Consider the following 17753-nt stretch of genomic DNA (forward strand, 5'->3'; position numbering starts at 1 on the left):
TTTGTAGGTCATCAAAAACACCTTAGTCTGATCTGACACTAAAATTGGTGTAATATGGTCAGTGGTCAACAATTGAATGCAGAAAATGGAGTAGATCATTTCTACCAAGGTGGTTGGTGACAAAGCTGTATTTCACTGTAATTTAGTCTCTTTTATATTTTAGTCCTTTATTTTTCAGAGAGGACTTCTGCCAATATCCCTGCTTGAACCTGCAGATGTCAGGATGTCCAAAGGCAAAAAGGAGAATGTAATGTATTGTAATGCAATAATATACTTTATGATGCTTTTCTTTTTTTTTTTTTTTTTTTTTTTATTATTTTTGGGCATTTTTAGGCCTTTATTTGACAGGACAGCTAAAGACATGAAAGGGGAGAGAGAGGGGGGAATGACATTCAGCAAAGGGACGCAGGTCGGAGTCGAACCTGGGCTCACTGCGTTGAGGAGTAAACCTCTGTATATAGGCGCCCGCTCTACCAACTGAGATATCTGGGCGCCCCACACTTTATGATGCTTTGCCTAATATATTTCAGGCTCATCTTGAAAGGAAACAGACTGGGCTTCAGTTTAGAGCTTTGATGACGGCACTTCACAGATTTCTCAAAATTAGACTCATGCTGAGCAGAGCTTTCTCGGCTTCACCCCAGAGACCAGGCAGCAAAATGTTGTGTTATGGAAAATACGTAACAATATTAAATGCTACAGTTAAGCCTATCAACTGGAACAGTTACAAGATTATTGTGCTCTTTTCATCAAAAGATGCAAGTTTCCTGCTGGGAAGATATTCTATGTTTTTCTAACCATTAGAAAAATGATGCTGTTTCTCTGACTTTCCTTTCTTGTCTTCTTCCACAGAGAGTTCCCAGTGGGATCCCTCTCCCACCAGGACTCAAGCCACCCACTCGCCCAGATGCCCAGCATAGCCCTGCAGCTCCTCCTCGAGGTAAAACATTGATTACAGTTCTCCTGGTCCTTCTACTCTACTTGCTCTAAAATCCTCCTGCCTCAAAATAGGAAGACCTTATTTCCTCTTATCTGCTCCAGGATCATTCCAGAGTCAGAGCAATATTTTTTTATGTGTACTTTCTGACACTGTGATCTATCTTGACTAGATATTTGCCTGTGGGTTTTGAAGTACAGTGCTGATAATAATAATAATAATAATAATAATAATAATAATAATAATAATAATAATAATAATGATAATAATGATAATAATAATGATAATTGTTATTATAATAAAAATAATTTGCTCCACTAGCAGCAGGGTACAAAGAACCAACACTTTGTTTCCGAGCAAGACATCTTGTCTCATTTAGTGGCTGGCTCTCTGCTTCGTAACATCCACTGCTTGTTTGTATGTTACTGAAAAAAAAGTAAATTTGTGGCAAGTCGGTTTATATGGTTAGTCTGTGAAAAGTGGCTGGCACTATGACCAAATGACCATACATATCAGTCTATGCATCAGACTGTATAAGTAAAGGCAAAACATGTGGATCACCCTCTGGTGGCTGGCTGCAGTATAGGTCAAAAACAAGCTGTGATTGACTCAGGTTTGGTCAGGGGGGACTTTGATACTGTGTCTCCAGCCATTCCACCACCTGATTACTACTGCGCAGATTCTGGCTCAAAAATTCCAAGATGGCGGCATCCGTATCCAGCATATTTTTCCTTCACCTTTGTACAGTGGGAGGAAGTGGAGATGCATTCATCTTTTTTATGGTCTATGATTCTGCTGCGTTGATATGAATGGGAATGGCCTTTCTATCCATTTTATTTCTATGGTACAACTGACCAGCTTTGCACTGACTAAAATACTCTCTAGGTCAGTGGTTCCAAAGTAGGTACAAGATGTGTTCCAGTTCCTTTTTTTACTTTATAATTTTAATTTAGTTTCACCACACAAAAAGCAAGGTGACATATTGTAATGTTTTCAAACAAGGCATAAACGTTAGGTTAATTGGCAACTCTAAAATTGCCCGTAGGTGTGAATGTGAGCGTCAGTGCATCTCTATGATTGACTAACGATCTGTTCAGAGTGGACCCTGGTATAAGCTCCAGCCCACCACAACCCGGATAAGCAGTTATAGATGATGGATGGATGGCGGTTATGGATGGATGGATGGATGGATGGATGGATGGATGGAATTACCGTTATTAAGAACCTGTAACTGTCAGAGCAGTTGGAAAGATTTGTCACTGCCTAGAACTGCGATGAAGAAAATCACTATGAAGGGGTGCAACGCTTTAAAGGGACAGTTCACCCCCACATCAAAAATATGTATTTTTCCACTTACCTGTAGTGCTGTTTATAAATCTAGATTGTTTTGGTGTGAGTTTCCCAGTGTTGGAGATATTGGCTATGGACATATTTGCCTTCTCTCCAATATAATGGAAATGTCTCTTTCCAGAAATAGGCCACGTTCAGCCCCGACAAAACGAGCAACATGTTTTTCTTAAACTGAAAAGGGGTGCGTTGAACACCCCGTTGTGTGCGCATGTGCTCTGCCTTTTTATCACCACGAGTTTACAGACACATCTCTGCTGATTGTGTATCACCTGTGACACACCCAATCAACGAGAGACACACCCACCAAACGAGAGAAAGCATAACTCAAAGCCTGTTGCACAGTTTTTCACACTTGTTGTTCAACCAGGAAATCATAGACTATCATGAACATGCCCTTGGCTAATCAAGATAATTCACAGGTTGTGATCAGTTTTATATAGGAACTATTTTCTTTCTACAAAACTACACCCGCCAACCGTATCACCGGCTGGTGCTTGTGAGCGCGAGATATATAGTATAATTTTTATCATAGTGTTTTTTTTCTCAGATACAGTCATCTCACACTGTGTTGAAGGCTGAGATGTATTTCTTTAAGATCTGATAAATCTTTCTATCATGGCTCTGACAGTTGTTTTTAAAGTTTTCAAAAAGGACCCATCCTTCCATCCACCCATTGGCACGCAAAGTAGCAATACGTTTCAATGCAACGATTCAATTCAATTTTATTTATAGTATCAAATCATAACAAGTTATAAGAGTTATCTCATGACACAGATAGAGTAGGTCTACACCACACTATAATTTACAAAGACCCAACAATTCCAATAATTCCACCAACAGCAAGCATTTAGTGCAACAGTGGCTCTTGGTGGGCGGTGTCTGATGATGCCGGTTGAGGGTACGATGAACAGTGGCAATTATAGTGACAATAAAGTTATTGGAACTATGACTAGGAATAGCAGTTGTAGTAGTTCATGGCGTAGCAGGTCACTGTAGGGCGTAGCAGGGCACTGCAAGGCGCTGGAGGGCGCAGCAGGGCGTAGCAGGGCACTGCAGGGCATACCAGGGTATAGCAGAGCGTCGAGCAGGACCAAGGTGCCACCCTTATCCAAGGAAAACTGCGGTGTGAGAAAACATAAGGACTCCCCAGAGCTAAGTTAGTAACAAGCATTTCTGGGACATGAATGCACACAGATGGAAAGAGAGAGGAGAGAGAAGAACAGTGTGTCAAAAAAAGTCCCCCGGCAGTCTAAAAACTATAACAGCATAACTAAGAGCTGGTCCAAGGCAAACCTGAGCCAGCACTATAAGGGTTGGTAGATGAATCTGACGGCTATGAAGAGAAGCAGAGAGGTGAACGCTGCAACTCCTCACTCCCTCAGTATACATACGCTTTATCAAAGAGGTGAGTTTTAAGTTTAGTCTTAAATGTGGTGACGGTGTCTGCCTCCCGAACTCAGAGTGGGAGCTGGTTCCACAGGAGAGGAGCCGGATAAGTAAAGGCTCTGGCTCCCATTCTACTTTTCTAGGAACCACGAGTAACTCTGCATTCTGGGAGCACAGTGCTCTAGTGGGACAATAAGGTACTATGAGCTCTTTAAGATATGATGGTGCCTGACCATTAAGAGCTCTGTAGGTCAGGATAATGACAAAAGGATGATTTTGGCAATGTTACGCAGGTGAAAAAAGGCTGTTCTTGAGATTTGTTTTAAGTGGGCGTTAAAGGATATATCCTGATCAAAAATAACTCAGAGATTTCTGACAGTAGGGCTTGAGTAGTGTTGCTTTCGTCAACAAAAATGATGACTAAATATCGTTGTCAACGAACCTTTATCACGTGACGAAAATGAGACAAGACGCAACGTAAATTCTGGTGCATGTGACGATGACTATAATTAAATGTACAATGCAATATTGTCGACAAATAAAAATGAGACTAAATGTTTACAAAATAAAAACCTTTATTTTTATTGTCTTTTAGTCTCTTTTTAGTAATGCAACTAAATGCCATCAGTTTTCGTTGACTAAAACTAGACTAAAATGTCATCAGTTTTCATCGACTAAAATAGCCATGGATAATTCTGACTAAAATAAGACTAAAATGCTCAGACTTTTAGTCAACTGAAACTTGACTAGACTAAAAAGACGTGACTAAAACTAATAAAAACTAAAATGACAGCTTGACACAAAGACTAGACTAAAACTAAAATTAAAACAGGCTGCCAAAAACAACACTAGGCTTGAGGCAAAAGCAATGCCATCCAGAGTAGGATTATAGAAGGATTATAGGCCCATTGCCCTCACCTCTTTTTTAGTTAAATCACTTGAGCGGATCATTAAAACACACATTATTAACTCCTGTAGACATGCCCTTGACCCTCTACAATTTGCCTACAGATTGGGGAGGGGGATGGACGATGCCATTGTAGTGCTTTTAAATTATCTGTATACACACCTGGAGGGTTGTAAAACACATGCTTTTATTTGCAGACTTTTCATCAGCATTCAATACAATCCACCCACAAATTTTAGCAAACAGATTTAGAGACAACTTCCAGCTAAACTCAACACAAATTAAATGGATCTTGGACTTGCTGATTTGGCGGCCACAAAGAGTAAGGGTTGGGGAACACACTATCTGGGGTCCGCTTCACTTCAAATGGGACACCACAAGGTAGTGTCTTGTCACCACTGCTATATATATCGTACACTGACTGTCAGGGTACAAGCGGCCGAAATGGGTTTCCTCAGGAGGGTAGCTGGCGTCTCCCTTAGAGATAGGGTGAGAAGCTCAGTTATCCGTGAGGAGCTCGGAGTAGAGCCGCTGCTCCTTTGCGTCGAAAGGAGCCAGTTGAGGTGGTTTGGGCATCTGGTAAGGATGCCCCCTGGGCGCCTCCCTAGGGAGGTGTTCCAGGCACGTCCAGCTGGGAGGAGGCCTCGGGGGAGACCCAGGACTAGGTGGAGGGATTATATCTCTAACCTGGCCTGGGAACGCCTCGGGATCCCCCAGTCGGAGCTGGTTAATGTGGCCCGGGAAAGGGAAGTTTGGGGTCCCCTGCTGGAGCTGCTACCCCCGCGACCCGACCCCGGATAAGCGGATGAAGATGGATGGATGGATGACTGTCATCGCAGTATTTACCCTGGACGTCATATAATTAAATTTGCAGATGATACTGCTGTGATTAGTTTACTGGAGTGAGATGAAACTGAACATGGTCCAGTGTTGTTGCAGGAATTTGCTGACTGGTGTTAAGCCTCCCAGTTGCATTTGAATATGTCCAAGACCAAAGAGCTGGTCTTTGATTTTAGACGTGGGACTCCCTCACCCACTCCGACTCTGATAAGATGAGATCGAGATGTTGACAGAGTACAAATATCTCGGTCTTATCATTGACCATAATTTATCCTGGGATCAGTTTGCTGATGCTGTTTTTAAAAAGGGCCAACAACGCTTGTATTTTCTTAGGAAACTTAATTATTTTAATGTTGATTACAAAATTCCTTTATCGAGAGTATTCTCTCCTATTGTATGCTGGTATGGACATTCAAAAATCTCCTAGGGGAATAAATTGGGGAAGATTGTTATAACCTGTGGAAACATCATTGGTAAGCAACAGGAAGACCTGTACCAACTATATCTGACCAGATTGGCACAGAAGACAGACATGGTTTGTATGAATACAACCCATCCACTTTCAGTGGCGTTCAAGCCGCTCCCTTCTGGTCGTAGATATAGATACCCTAAAGTCAGAACCAACCGAGCAAAAAACTAATTCATTCCCATGGCAATAACCCAATTAAATAAGATGTGGGGAGGGGTATGACTGGAGGAGGAATATAGGTGAAGTACTGTGCAGTAGTTTCATTTATTTATTTATACATTAGTGCATTGCAACATACTCCTTTTTATTGTACAACAAATTGCCTCTCAGGGACATTAAAGTTTTCTAAGTCCTAGTCTAAGTATATCTTTAGATAAAGAGGTTCGGAGGAGTCTAGGGCCCAGCACAATTACCTTAGTTTTGTCTGAGTTTAACATCAGGAAATTGTAGGTCATCCAGGTTTTTATGCCCTTAATGCATAGGCGAGTATTGTTTGAAGACAGCCTTAAAATAATGCGAACCTATCCTTTAAGCACTGCTCCGTTTAAAGCTGCTGGGGGTTTAATGAAAACTGCAGCTTCTAGACATTAGAAAAACAGCTGTTTGTTGACATTCATCAGTCCTTCCAAGATTTCGCGATGTCGCGATCGCGCCAATTCACGCAAATTCAACCAATCACCGTGAATTTGGTGCAACTCGCAATTTTGACCAGTCACCGCAACTTTTCCGCAAATTTGACCAATAACCTGAAGTTTCCCGCGACTTCAACCAATCACAGCAGTCCCACGTGCACTCTAAGAGCCAATGACCAATCGGGAGTGAGAACGGGTTGATCATTTCCTTGTTTTTGATATGAAGACGAGACGCGTGTGTGAGTAATTTACCAACAAAACGTACAGTGAAAGACCGTGCAAAACATTTCAGACTGTCCGATACATTATAACATCAACATGTAGACTTTAACGATTTAAAAGTCGCTGAAGTTGCTGCCGTTTCTACCCTGGCTGTCGGCTCTCTGCAGCGGGTGGGGCTACTGCTCCGTATCCCCCACAACTGACGCTTGCACACACACAAACACACACACAGACACACACACACGGTGGATACAGGAGAAAAAGGAGATGAGACGACACAATGACCTAAATTGAGGACAGCTACGCTCGTTATTGTAAGTGAAATGATAAGTTAAAGTCCAATAACTACTTTATCAAACCGTATGAATGTATCCCAGCCCAGGCCAGGATAGGAAAATAACTAACAATGTAAAAATCAACAAGCCACTGACAGAAGTGTTTCCCCCTTAAAATGATATATGCATGGAGGAACAGACTACCTTTCTACCTGTTTAACCTTCCATTAGACTTGTTTTGTGTGTGCTCAGACTGTACCTGTTGTACTGTGTTTTCCCTGCAGTTCATTTTACCTCAGACACTCCACCTCCATCCTACACTACTGCCACCCACGCACCGCTGGCAGCCTCAGAGCCTCCCAAGGACCCAGCCAACGCAGCCAGCGACCAGGTAATATCTCCCTCTGAAAAGCCAGATTCATCCGTGGAAGCTGAAACTTTGAACGCTTATGACACACACACACACACACACACACACACACACACACACACACACACACACACACACACACACACACACACACACACTCTCTCTCAAAACACATACACTCTTTACTCACCCTTTTCTTTCTACCTGATCTAAATATAGAAGGATTGTGTGGACTTGTGAAGACATTTCTTTGTAAGGTTGAACTTAGCAGCGGGAATGCTGATGTGTCCCGATTAAGTCACTATGACGCTCAGGGGAGGCAGAGAGCCTAGTAAGTGTCTGGATATAAATATTCATTTCTGTTTCTGCATGCCACAATGCCCTGAAGAGATGAAATGTTATGTGAAATAACAAAATGACTCCCTGTTCCACACTTGCCACGAAATAGTCTTGCATTGCCAAAATCTCCACAGCGCTGTGGAGTAAAGTCTGCCTCCACCACAAATACATTCTAGGATAGGAGAAAAACACTCTGGCTTTTGAGAGGATTTTGAGAACGGCAATACACGGAGAGCACACATCTTATGCCACAAGCAGAATGCCAGGCTTTATCCTGGAAATTGTGTTGATCCAGACAAGCCATGACATTACAGTTTCTCTCTGTCAAGGTTACTCATAACATTTGAGTTTAAATTGATGAGGATAATGCTTTTTCATATCTTCCAGCTCAGAATGAGTGAACCATGGCAACCTGCTGCGTCTTGAAGTACAACAGCTACAGAAGCCTCATTTGATAACTTTAATTAATTAGTTTAATCACGTACAACACATGTACACATGTAATTAGTCTCAGTGACATTAATGCAGAAGCTTAATGAAGTTTCATAGTGCTGTAACATTGACCAAGGACATCAGGAGCTTTCACATATACACACTACACAAATTATGATACAGTCATTCATACTACTTACTTAAAATGTCAGCATGAGACCAAAATTGAATCATCGATTTGGTTTTGTTTTCATTTATCCTGATCTATATCCTGATTAGAATATATATGTTTTTATTTCCGATGGCCGATATCAATTTTGTGATTACTACATTAAGATTTCTATATTTGTGTTTAAGAAAAATATATAGGTATCAATATATTTAGTAGATATTTGTTATAATTTAATTTACACACACTTTCAGCACTACTATTGGCACTACAATTCCTATTATTTCTAGTGTTACAAGTACAGTACATTGGCATTTTAGGGGCAGGACTAATGTTAGTACTATTAATACTAATACTAGTCCAAGTATTACAATCAACCAATCAATCAATCAATCAAATCACTCAAACAGTTATTTTGTCACATGAGTTCATATAAAATACAATTTTAATGAAATGTTAAAAGAAAACATGCCTGTAATGGGCCAGTACTCCCCATGACTGAGTACCGGCACTTCTGAATTTTGTCCACATGAGTACTCTTATTTCTAATTGTTATCAGTATTATTAATAGGTTAATATTTATACCAAAATAGGCTATATATCATGATTTATTGAAAAAAAAAAATGCAATTCTTTGTAAAATCAGACATTCACCATGCCAATATAGGCAATATGGAATGTTCCTTTGTTTCATAACCACATTTTCAGACACTACAACGATTTTACTGTGAGGTTGGTAGTGAAATAAATCTCCTTAGATCGAATCATCGAATAGTCAACTATAGGGGATTAGCCAAGATATACGTATGAATATAAAAATATAAGACACATACAATGATCATGTCATGCAACTGCTGAATTAGGGTACTGGCACCATTTTGGACCAATTCAGCCACTGATAAAAACAACCACTTCATAATAACCATTTAAAAAAGTAGTCACACTGATTGGACCAGATCAATATTTATTAATAAAAGCTGTATTTACGTGATCTTTTAATGTATTTATGCTCCTTGTTCACAGCATGATGGTGTAGTTCAGGGAGCAGAGGTGGGCTCCGTGGTGGTGAAGGTCCACTACACGTACACTTTGGCGCTGTCTGTCCCTCTGGACACACCGTACCATGAAGTGAAGGAACGCATCGCACAGAAATTGGGCCAGCCGGCGTCTCAGCTGCGCCTCAGGTAACCAAAGGCCTGCCAGCCCACCTCTGTCTCCTTGGATTTCAACAAGTGATGCTTCATAGTATGCTTTTCTTTGTCCACTCCACCCTGTGGGTCCAATATGTGTTGCAGCTAAGAAAACCTAACATGATACATAGGACACTGAGGCTGCAGCAGACATGAAAGGAGTCCTTGAAAGCAGCAATAAACAGCAGAATATGATTGAGACAGCATCATCATGGGATAAAAATAAGTTACAGAAACCTTACATGACATCTAAGGATCAATAAGAATGGGACCAGTTCATTTGTTTAGCTGTTGAAGTAAAAATAGGAGCTTATAACAACAAATAGCATGCATCAGAGCCCTGCTTTGATGCTTGTAATCATCTTTGTCATCCTCTATCTACCCATGTTTGGCCCTATGATGCCCTCAATTTCCCATCTATTCCCCTTCTACCACCCTTCCTCACCACTCCTGCTCTCTTTCTCATCAGACATAAGCAGCATGGTTCCCGGGTGCTGATACCTCTGGGTGGGGAGATGGAGCCAGGCCGCACCGTGCAAGAGGTGGCTGAGGCTGGCAGAGCCACCCTGTGGTGCCAGGTGAGGATTTAAATTCACAACTACACATGCATCAGGGCTTGAAATCAGACATCAGTTGCAGGGTTGCAGGGGTGTGTCCGGGGGTCGCAGCTCTCCCCTGCCAGATTTTCCACCCACCATTATTAAAGCTGCACCAATCAAAGTTTTTATAGTTGATCAAAGATGGGATATCTTGTTGTCCAAGGTGTTAAGGTGCTGACCATAAACTGCATCGTCCACCTTTTTTCGGTGAAAAACTTCACTAAAAACCCACTGTACACTACCTGCCCAGCACCACAACAGTGTATCCCAATGAAAAAAAGTAGTTCTTGAAATTAAGAACATTGCATCTTCAACATTGCACTGGCCACTCTCCACTGAGCCCCCATTAGGGTTTGGATATTGTTTTTTGTTTTTTCCGATACCGGTACTTAAATGCATCCATCCATCCATTGACATCCGCTTATCCGGGGTCGGATCGTGGGAGTAGCAGCTCCAGCAGGGCGCCCAAACTTTCCAGAGCCACATTTACGAGCTCTGACTGGGGGATCCTGAGGTGTTCCCAGGCCAGATGGAGATATAATCCCGCCACCTTCTTCCCCAAGGCCTTCTCCCAGCTGGACGTGCCTGGAACACCTCCCTAGGAAGCTGTCCAGGGGGCATCTTTACCAGATGTCCAAACCACCTCAACTGGCTCCTTTCGACCACTGCTAAAATTATACTTTTAAAACGGTGAGAGCACAAACCGACATTTGGTGACGACAGTCAGTGACCTTAAAGAAGGCTCATCTTATAACAATAACTTATTTCAGCAGTCAATTGATGTTAAACAATAAAAAGAATTACCACTAGATGGCAGAAGGGTACTTTACAACAATATTGAATGCACCATGAGCTTACAAGTAGGGATGCACTGATACCAATGCCAGTATCGGGTATTGGTCCGATGCCGTGCACAATACTCATACTCATACTATCATAAAATGACTCCGATACTAACACACCCCGATACCACCTTATAGCAACGTGATATTAACTTCTCCGTCGAGCAGGTAGGCGGTGGAAGAAGAGCAATGCCAGCCGGAGATTTGTGGCTGTAAAAATAACAGTGGCCAAAGCAAGGTATCATATCTGGGTATCTTATTCCTTCCCCAGTTAAAATACCTAGTTAAAGGTAATTTGGATCCATTATTGAATAAAATCTCTTGTGATGTTAATAGATGGGTGACTCTCAATCTCTCAATAGCAGGGAAGGTCAATGTTATGAAAATGGTTTGTGTTCCCAATCTGAATTACCATATCCAATCTTTTCCTCCAGAGGTTGCTCTGTCATATTTTAAATAATGTGACTAGATAAGAAAGACATTTATATGAAATGGTAAAAACAACTGCTACATTTTAATAAAGGGAGAGAGGTTTGGGTCTACCAAAAATGTTGTATTACTTCTATGCTTTTAATTTAAGGCATCTGGCCCACTGGTCACTTCCTCCTGAGAGAGCCACACCCTGGTATTGTATTTCTTGCCCCATTATCGCACTTACAAAGCCTGTCTGTCAAAACTGTATTGTGTGGCAAATACACATCCGATAATCTCTCACTTAAAAGTCATTTGGACCAAAGTGGCCTGACTGTTTGAACTGGATCCATATCTAAATACCTCTATTCTGGCGAAACCCAAAGTTATGTATTTAGAGATATCCCCTTTTTTGGAGGAATTAGTTGGAAAAGGGAATTGTTACACTGGGTGATCTGTTTCTTGTGGCGTATTGAAATCCTTTGAGGATGTGGTACAGCAAATTGGAATTCCAATTCAATTTCTCAGATATTTGCAACTTCGTCATCTTTGAGTGGGGATTTTTGGACCCAGCTCTTCAGCCCCGAAGGCACCAGAATGTTTAGATAAGGTGTTGTTGAAATATGGAAAAGGTCATGAGGCTTCTGGGTATTATTCTCTGCTTTTGCTGAACCTGGGAGATGGAGCCTGGACAGCCCTCAAGAAGACATGGGAAAGGGATCTGAGTATTACATTGGATGATGAGGAGTGGGACAGAATTTGTAGGAATATTAAAACTATGTCACGCAATGTGATGGTGCGCCTCATCCAGTTCAAGATTATGCATCAGTTCTATCCGACTCCCTCCAGATTATTTAGACTTGGATTATAAAACACACCAAATTGTTTGAAAAGTAAGACAGAGGACGGCCAATTACGTCATGTCCTATGGTCCTGTGATAAGGTCCAGGAATTTTGGACTGGGATACATGATAATCTATCAGATTACAGAGACCCAGGTTCCATTTAGCCCAAGATGATTTGTTCTAGGAGATTGATCAACCCTAAACCGGAATAGATAAACACATAAGAAGTTTAGTCCAAACTAGTTTAATGATAGCCAGACATATTCTTTTAAGAGGATGGAGGAATGAAGGGGTGCCTTCAATTCAAGAGTGGGCCTGTGAGATGGCTAGTGTGGCGGCGTTTGAAAAGATGTCATATAAACGGTTTGCCAGATTGGAGGTCTACAAAGAAAATTGTGAAAAGTACTTGAGCTTTCTGGGGGGCTCCTAAGAAGCTTTGTGCTGGGGAGAGATGTGTATGATGGGCTTATGGTGTTGTCTTTATACATATGTTTATTTGGTTTACAGTTGTCTGTCTATTTTGTTATTATTTTGTTTTATGGTTTTATGTATATTGTGGTTATTGTGTCATCTTTTCTTGTTTTTTGTCTGGGTGTGTTGTGATGACGAGTGTGTGTGTGTGTGTGTGTGTGTGTGTGTGTGTGTGTGTGTGTGTGTGTGGGGGGGTTCTCTATGTTGCGAATTGTATGTTTTGTATGTTTAAAAAAATATTTTAAAATTGTTAAAAATTGCCGCCAGCCAATCCCAGTATTTTTCATGCTGTCCCTTAGAGATGGGAGAGTTCCACGTTGCTTTCACCAAACCCGTTGTCCTGCCTGAAGTCACATTATGTATTTAATCATTCCTCTAGGTAATCATCTAATGTACAGCTATGCTAATAAAGATTTCTCCTCATTGTGCTATTTTACTTCAGACAGAAGATCCCCTGGCCAACCGTCCTATCCTCTACCAGATGGTGGCGCTGTATGACTACAATGCTCAGGGCACAGAGGACCTGGAGTTCAGCGAAGGAGATACTATCGATATCCTGGGTGAAGGTGAGGCTCTGCAGGTCAACCTCATCTGAATTGCTTGTCAGTGGAATTATAAAGTCTTTTGTTTTTGTCAGGAACTTTAATTTGAAATGTTCTTAAAGACCTTCATACTGTAACTCATATGTTCAGATGCGAGTCTCACTGCCTCTTTATGTTTCTCTTTCACACTTTCTCATAGTTAATGAGGAGTGGCTAGAGGGACACTGTGCAGGAAACATAGGAATCTTCCCCAGCTGCTTTGCCTACAGCGAGAACGCTAACATCACCCAGAGCCCCGAGTTATAAAAGCAGATGTGTTACTGTGCAGTCATCTCCTAATAAAATAGTCTTGGTGGCACTTCACAGCCTTAGAATAACCAAATAACACGCTTATAAGGGCATACAGTTAACTTAGTATAGACTTGTTCATGCTTTAAAAATGTTTCTTTCTCATAGGGTATCACTATATTATTTATATAATGTAATAAATGTATAACAATATTGTATCACTGTAATATTCCTGTTATAACCTATAATATTCAAATGAGGGTTTATACGAACCTACTTTAACTTAATGACATTTTTATCGAATATGGTATTAGCATTTTGCTCTTGTAATATTTCTACAGGGTTATAATGATCCAAGTTTGGCAATTTTAAAGTCTGTTAAGCGGAAACCTCCAGTGCTGAAAAATTAAGTTAATGTAGAAGTGCCATAAACTTCCTTGAATAATCACTTGAGGCTGGCTCCAAAAGCGAGTCAATCCCCATATACCCCCCATGTTAAAATGCCCAACTTTACAGCAAAAATAAATATGTTTACATCCTGGTACAAAAAATGTTTTCAAGTAAAGTATTTGTTCACACAGTTATAAATGCTTTGTTCATAGTAAACAAGCCTATTAGTTAATGGTTTGTTCATCATTATTAATTTATTGTTCATACATAATTCATCATCAGTAAAGCATTTGTTCACATAGTTATAAATGGTTTGTTCATAGTAAATAAGCCTATCTTGAAAAATGTTTGTAAGTACATGATTTATACTTAATAAATAATGAAACAACCATTTGTAAATGAAATAATTTTCCCATTATAAACCAGTTGCAAACTATTACTAAATGCTTTGTTCATCATTTGTAAAGCATTGCTCCTATGTTAATTCTCATAAATAAAGCATTTGTATACACACTCATAAATGGTTTGTTCATAGTAAATAAAGCTCTCAATAATTATGTTTATAAATAGAGGTTTTACACTTTCTAAGTATTGCAAAAAACATTGGTAAATTAAATAATATTCCCTTTATAAACAATCTACAAACTATTAGTAATTTATTTGTTTATCATTTGTAAAGCATAGTTCCTATATTCATTCTAATCAGTAAAGCAGTAGTAAATACAGTTAGTAAATGGTAAGTAAGCTCATGTAAAATGTTTATCAGTTGATGTTTTTAATAAATCCATTATCAGTTGATGTTTTTAATAATTCCAAAATGATGCATTAACCATTTGTAAATGAAGTCATTTTACCATTATCAACTAGGTACTCAGGAACGTAGGTCGTTTAAAACTAGGAAGTTAATGATTAACAGACTATCTACACCTACATGTATTCATGCCTTAAATAAAATGTTATGATTTAGAAAATGGCCTAAACTAATAGCTGGGGTGTTAACACCTCTGTTACAAATACTTACCAATAATGTAATCCATGATTAACTCATGAGTTACTACTGGTTAGTTAAGTATATTGTGTGAGCCCATCTAAAGTGAGTACTTTCTATGCTTTACAAAGCATTTATAAATGAGTTGCAAAGGCTAACAGAACCTGGACACACACATGTATTGTTCTATTTGGACATGCCTTCAGAAATATGCCTATGGATAGTTAGTGTGTTAATGTATCTTTAACAAGCACTTACCAAAACATCAATTCATGATTAACTCATGAGTTACTACTGATTAGTTGACTACATGGCGTGAGCCCATCTAAAGTGAGGACTTGCTGTGCTTTACAAAGCATTTATAAATGAGTTGCAAAGGCTAGCAGATACAACAGAAAGACAAGTAAAAACAGTATTTGTAAACCTTATTACAATGTAGTAAAAATGTACATTCATGAAATAGCTCGTAGTAGTGTTATTTAGTTGATATCAGTGTGAATTTGGACCAGAACCAGAAGAAAACGAGATTGTTAAGAGCCAGAGAATTGAACATCAATAAAGAGACTAGGAAACCAGGATAAAGTTTGAGAAGTGTATTAATATACACAGAAACATGGCATACACATATACAGATAAAACACAGGTATGAAAAATAACAACTGAAATAATAAAGTGCGCACATAAAAGAAACCCTTTTCAGTTCTATGAGCTCAGTTGTTCTTTGATGACAAGAGTTAAGAGATGTTCAACGTTGGGACCCATATGAGTTTGGTTTCTGTTTGTCCTACCACCATGAAGAAGGAATCCAGGGCAATCTGTATAAATTCAGAGTCTCAATCCTGTAGCTCGCCACCCAGCCAACTGAACTGGGAATCTCTAAACCCTGGAAGACTCTGGGATCTGAAGAGTCAATGTGATCCAATATCCCTCTCTGGACCGGACCTCCCGTGCGTAGCGCTTCTCAAATCTCCACCTCCTCCACCTGTAGATAAGGCCAAATCAGTTCTCACGTCCCTTTTGGCGCTACATCAGAACGTAGGCGGCCGTTATTCACTCGGTAAGAGAAAAAGAACGACATTTAGTGAATTAAATCAATTCTGCATACTATATACTATCTAATACTGGCTACGCCTTGTTGTGAATAGAACGAAAGAGAACTGTGCCTGAATCCACTGTCGTCACGGAGTTAAAGGCAGTGATTCCATTAAAATGGTGAGTCATTCCTTAGCACTAGGCCTTGAGTTCGCTAGCATCCATGCTAATCGGGGCTAATCATGGATGTATTAAGAGAACGGTGCTAATAGTGCAAAGCTAACGGGTTAGCTAAGGTGCTGTATTCATATGCTAATAGGGTAATTAGCCACAAAAGGCTAGCGGAGTGCTGTGTATTGCCTATGAAAAGGCTAATGATTCTATCTATTGGTTATGGAAAGTAATTTTGCTTTTCAACACTATTGCTATCTGTGGGTATTTTGTTGAATGAATGTTAGTACAAGTTGTGAGTTTAATTGTTTAACTGGAGTTTACGGTGACAAGTAACTTTAAAGAGGCTAATTTTGAGTGCATTCTTCCTACTGTTACCGGTGCAGGGAGGGATAAATAAGCACGCATGTCTTAATGCCTCTAGATTACAACACTGTAGCTTAAGTTATGGGAAAATAATACAATTTGAGAGATTTTTACATGCATTTATGCAATTATATTAAGAATAGTGTTAATGTTACTAAGGTAGGTTCCATACAACTTGAATTAGAAATGTATTTTTTGTATAAAGGTTACCTATTAATATAAATTTACTTTTGATACCTAAAAGGGATTTATATACTTTTGATACTTAAGAGAAGAAATTTAAGAACAGTTGTACAACTGATTAGAGATTTAGATATTTCAATATGGGTTAACTGAAATATCGCCTCATTGTATTTCCATTGTAGCCTAAGCAATTGATTTTATTACTGAATAGTAATTGAGAGAACTGATTTGGCCTTATCTACAGGTGGAGGAGGTGGAGATTTGAGAAGCGCTACTCATATGGGCCCCAACGTTATTTTTCATACCTGTGTTTTATCTGTATATGTGTATGCCATGTTTCTGTGTATATTAATACACTTCTCAAACTTTATCCTGGTTTCCTAGTCTCTTTATTGATGTTTAATTCTCTGGCTCTTAACAATCTAGTTTTCTTCTGGTTCTGGTCCAAATTCACACTGATATCAACTAAATAACACTACTACGAGCTATTTCATGAATGTACATTCTTACTACATTGTAATAAGGTTTACAAATACTGTTTTTACTTGTGTTTCTGTTGTATCTGCTAGCCTTTGCAACTCATTTATAAATGCTTTGTAAAGCATAGCAAGTCCTCACTTTAGATGGGCTCACGCCATGTAGTCAACTAATCAGTAGTAACTCATGAGATAATCATGAATTGATGTTTTGGTAAGTGCTTGTTAAAGATGCATTAACACACTAACTATCCATAGGCATATTTCTGAAGGCATGTCCAAATAGAACAATACATGTGTGTGTCCAGGTTCTGTTTGCCTTTGCAACTCATTTATAAATGCTTTGTAAAGCATAGAAGGTGCTCATTAGATGGGCTCACACAATATACTTAACTAACCAGTAGTAACTCATGAGTTAATCATGGATTACATTATTGGTAAGTATTTGTAACAGATGTGTTAACATCCCAGCTATTAGTTTAGGCCTTTTTCTAAATCATAACATTTTATTTAAGACATGAACAAATGTAGGTGTAGATAGTCTGTTAATCATTAACTTCCTAGTTTTAACCGACCTTATACATTCCTGAGTACCTAGTTAATAATGGTAAGAAGACTTAATTTACAAATG

At 39.5% G+C, this 17753-nt stretch overlaps 1 protein-coding gene across 4 annotated transcripts in view; it reads left to right on the forward strand.

Moving 5' to 3' along the window:
• The window catches only part of noxa1 (NADPH oxidase activator 1), a 36527-nt gene that overhangs the window by 11701 nt on the left and 7073 nt on the right, over nt 1-17753 (forward strand). Inside the window, exons 10-16 of one of the 4 annotated variants that reach the window (XM_078250322.1) lie at nt 179-247; nt 853-940; nt 7303-7409; nt 9352-9512; nt 9988-10096; nt 13129-13288; nt 13428-13519. In XM_078250322.1, coding sequence (XP_078106448.1) covers nt 179-247; nt 853-940; nt 7303-7409; nt 9352-9512; nt 9988-10096; nt 13129-13281 — 687 coding nt within the window. In that variant the 3' untranslated portion in view covers nt 13282-13288; nt 13428-13519. Of the gene's footprint in view, nt 1-178; nt 248-852; nt 941-7302; nt 7410-9351; nt 9513-9987; nt 10097-10680; nt 10756-13128; nt 13289-13427; nt 14296-17753 lie in introns of those variants that run through there. The other 3 variants (XM_078250321.1, XM_078250324.1, XM_078250323.1) reach the window with 3 other exon arrangements.

Source organism: Sander vitreus, chromosome 5 (assembly GCF_031162955.1).
Source record: "Sander vitreus isolate 19-12246 chromosome 5, sanVit1, whole genome shotgun sequence".
NCBI classification, from domain to species: domain Eukaryota; kingdom Metazoa; phylum Chordata; class Actinopteri; order Perciformes; family Percidae; genus Sander; species Sander vitreus.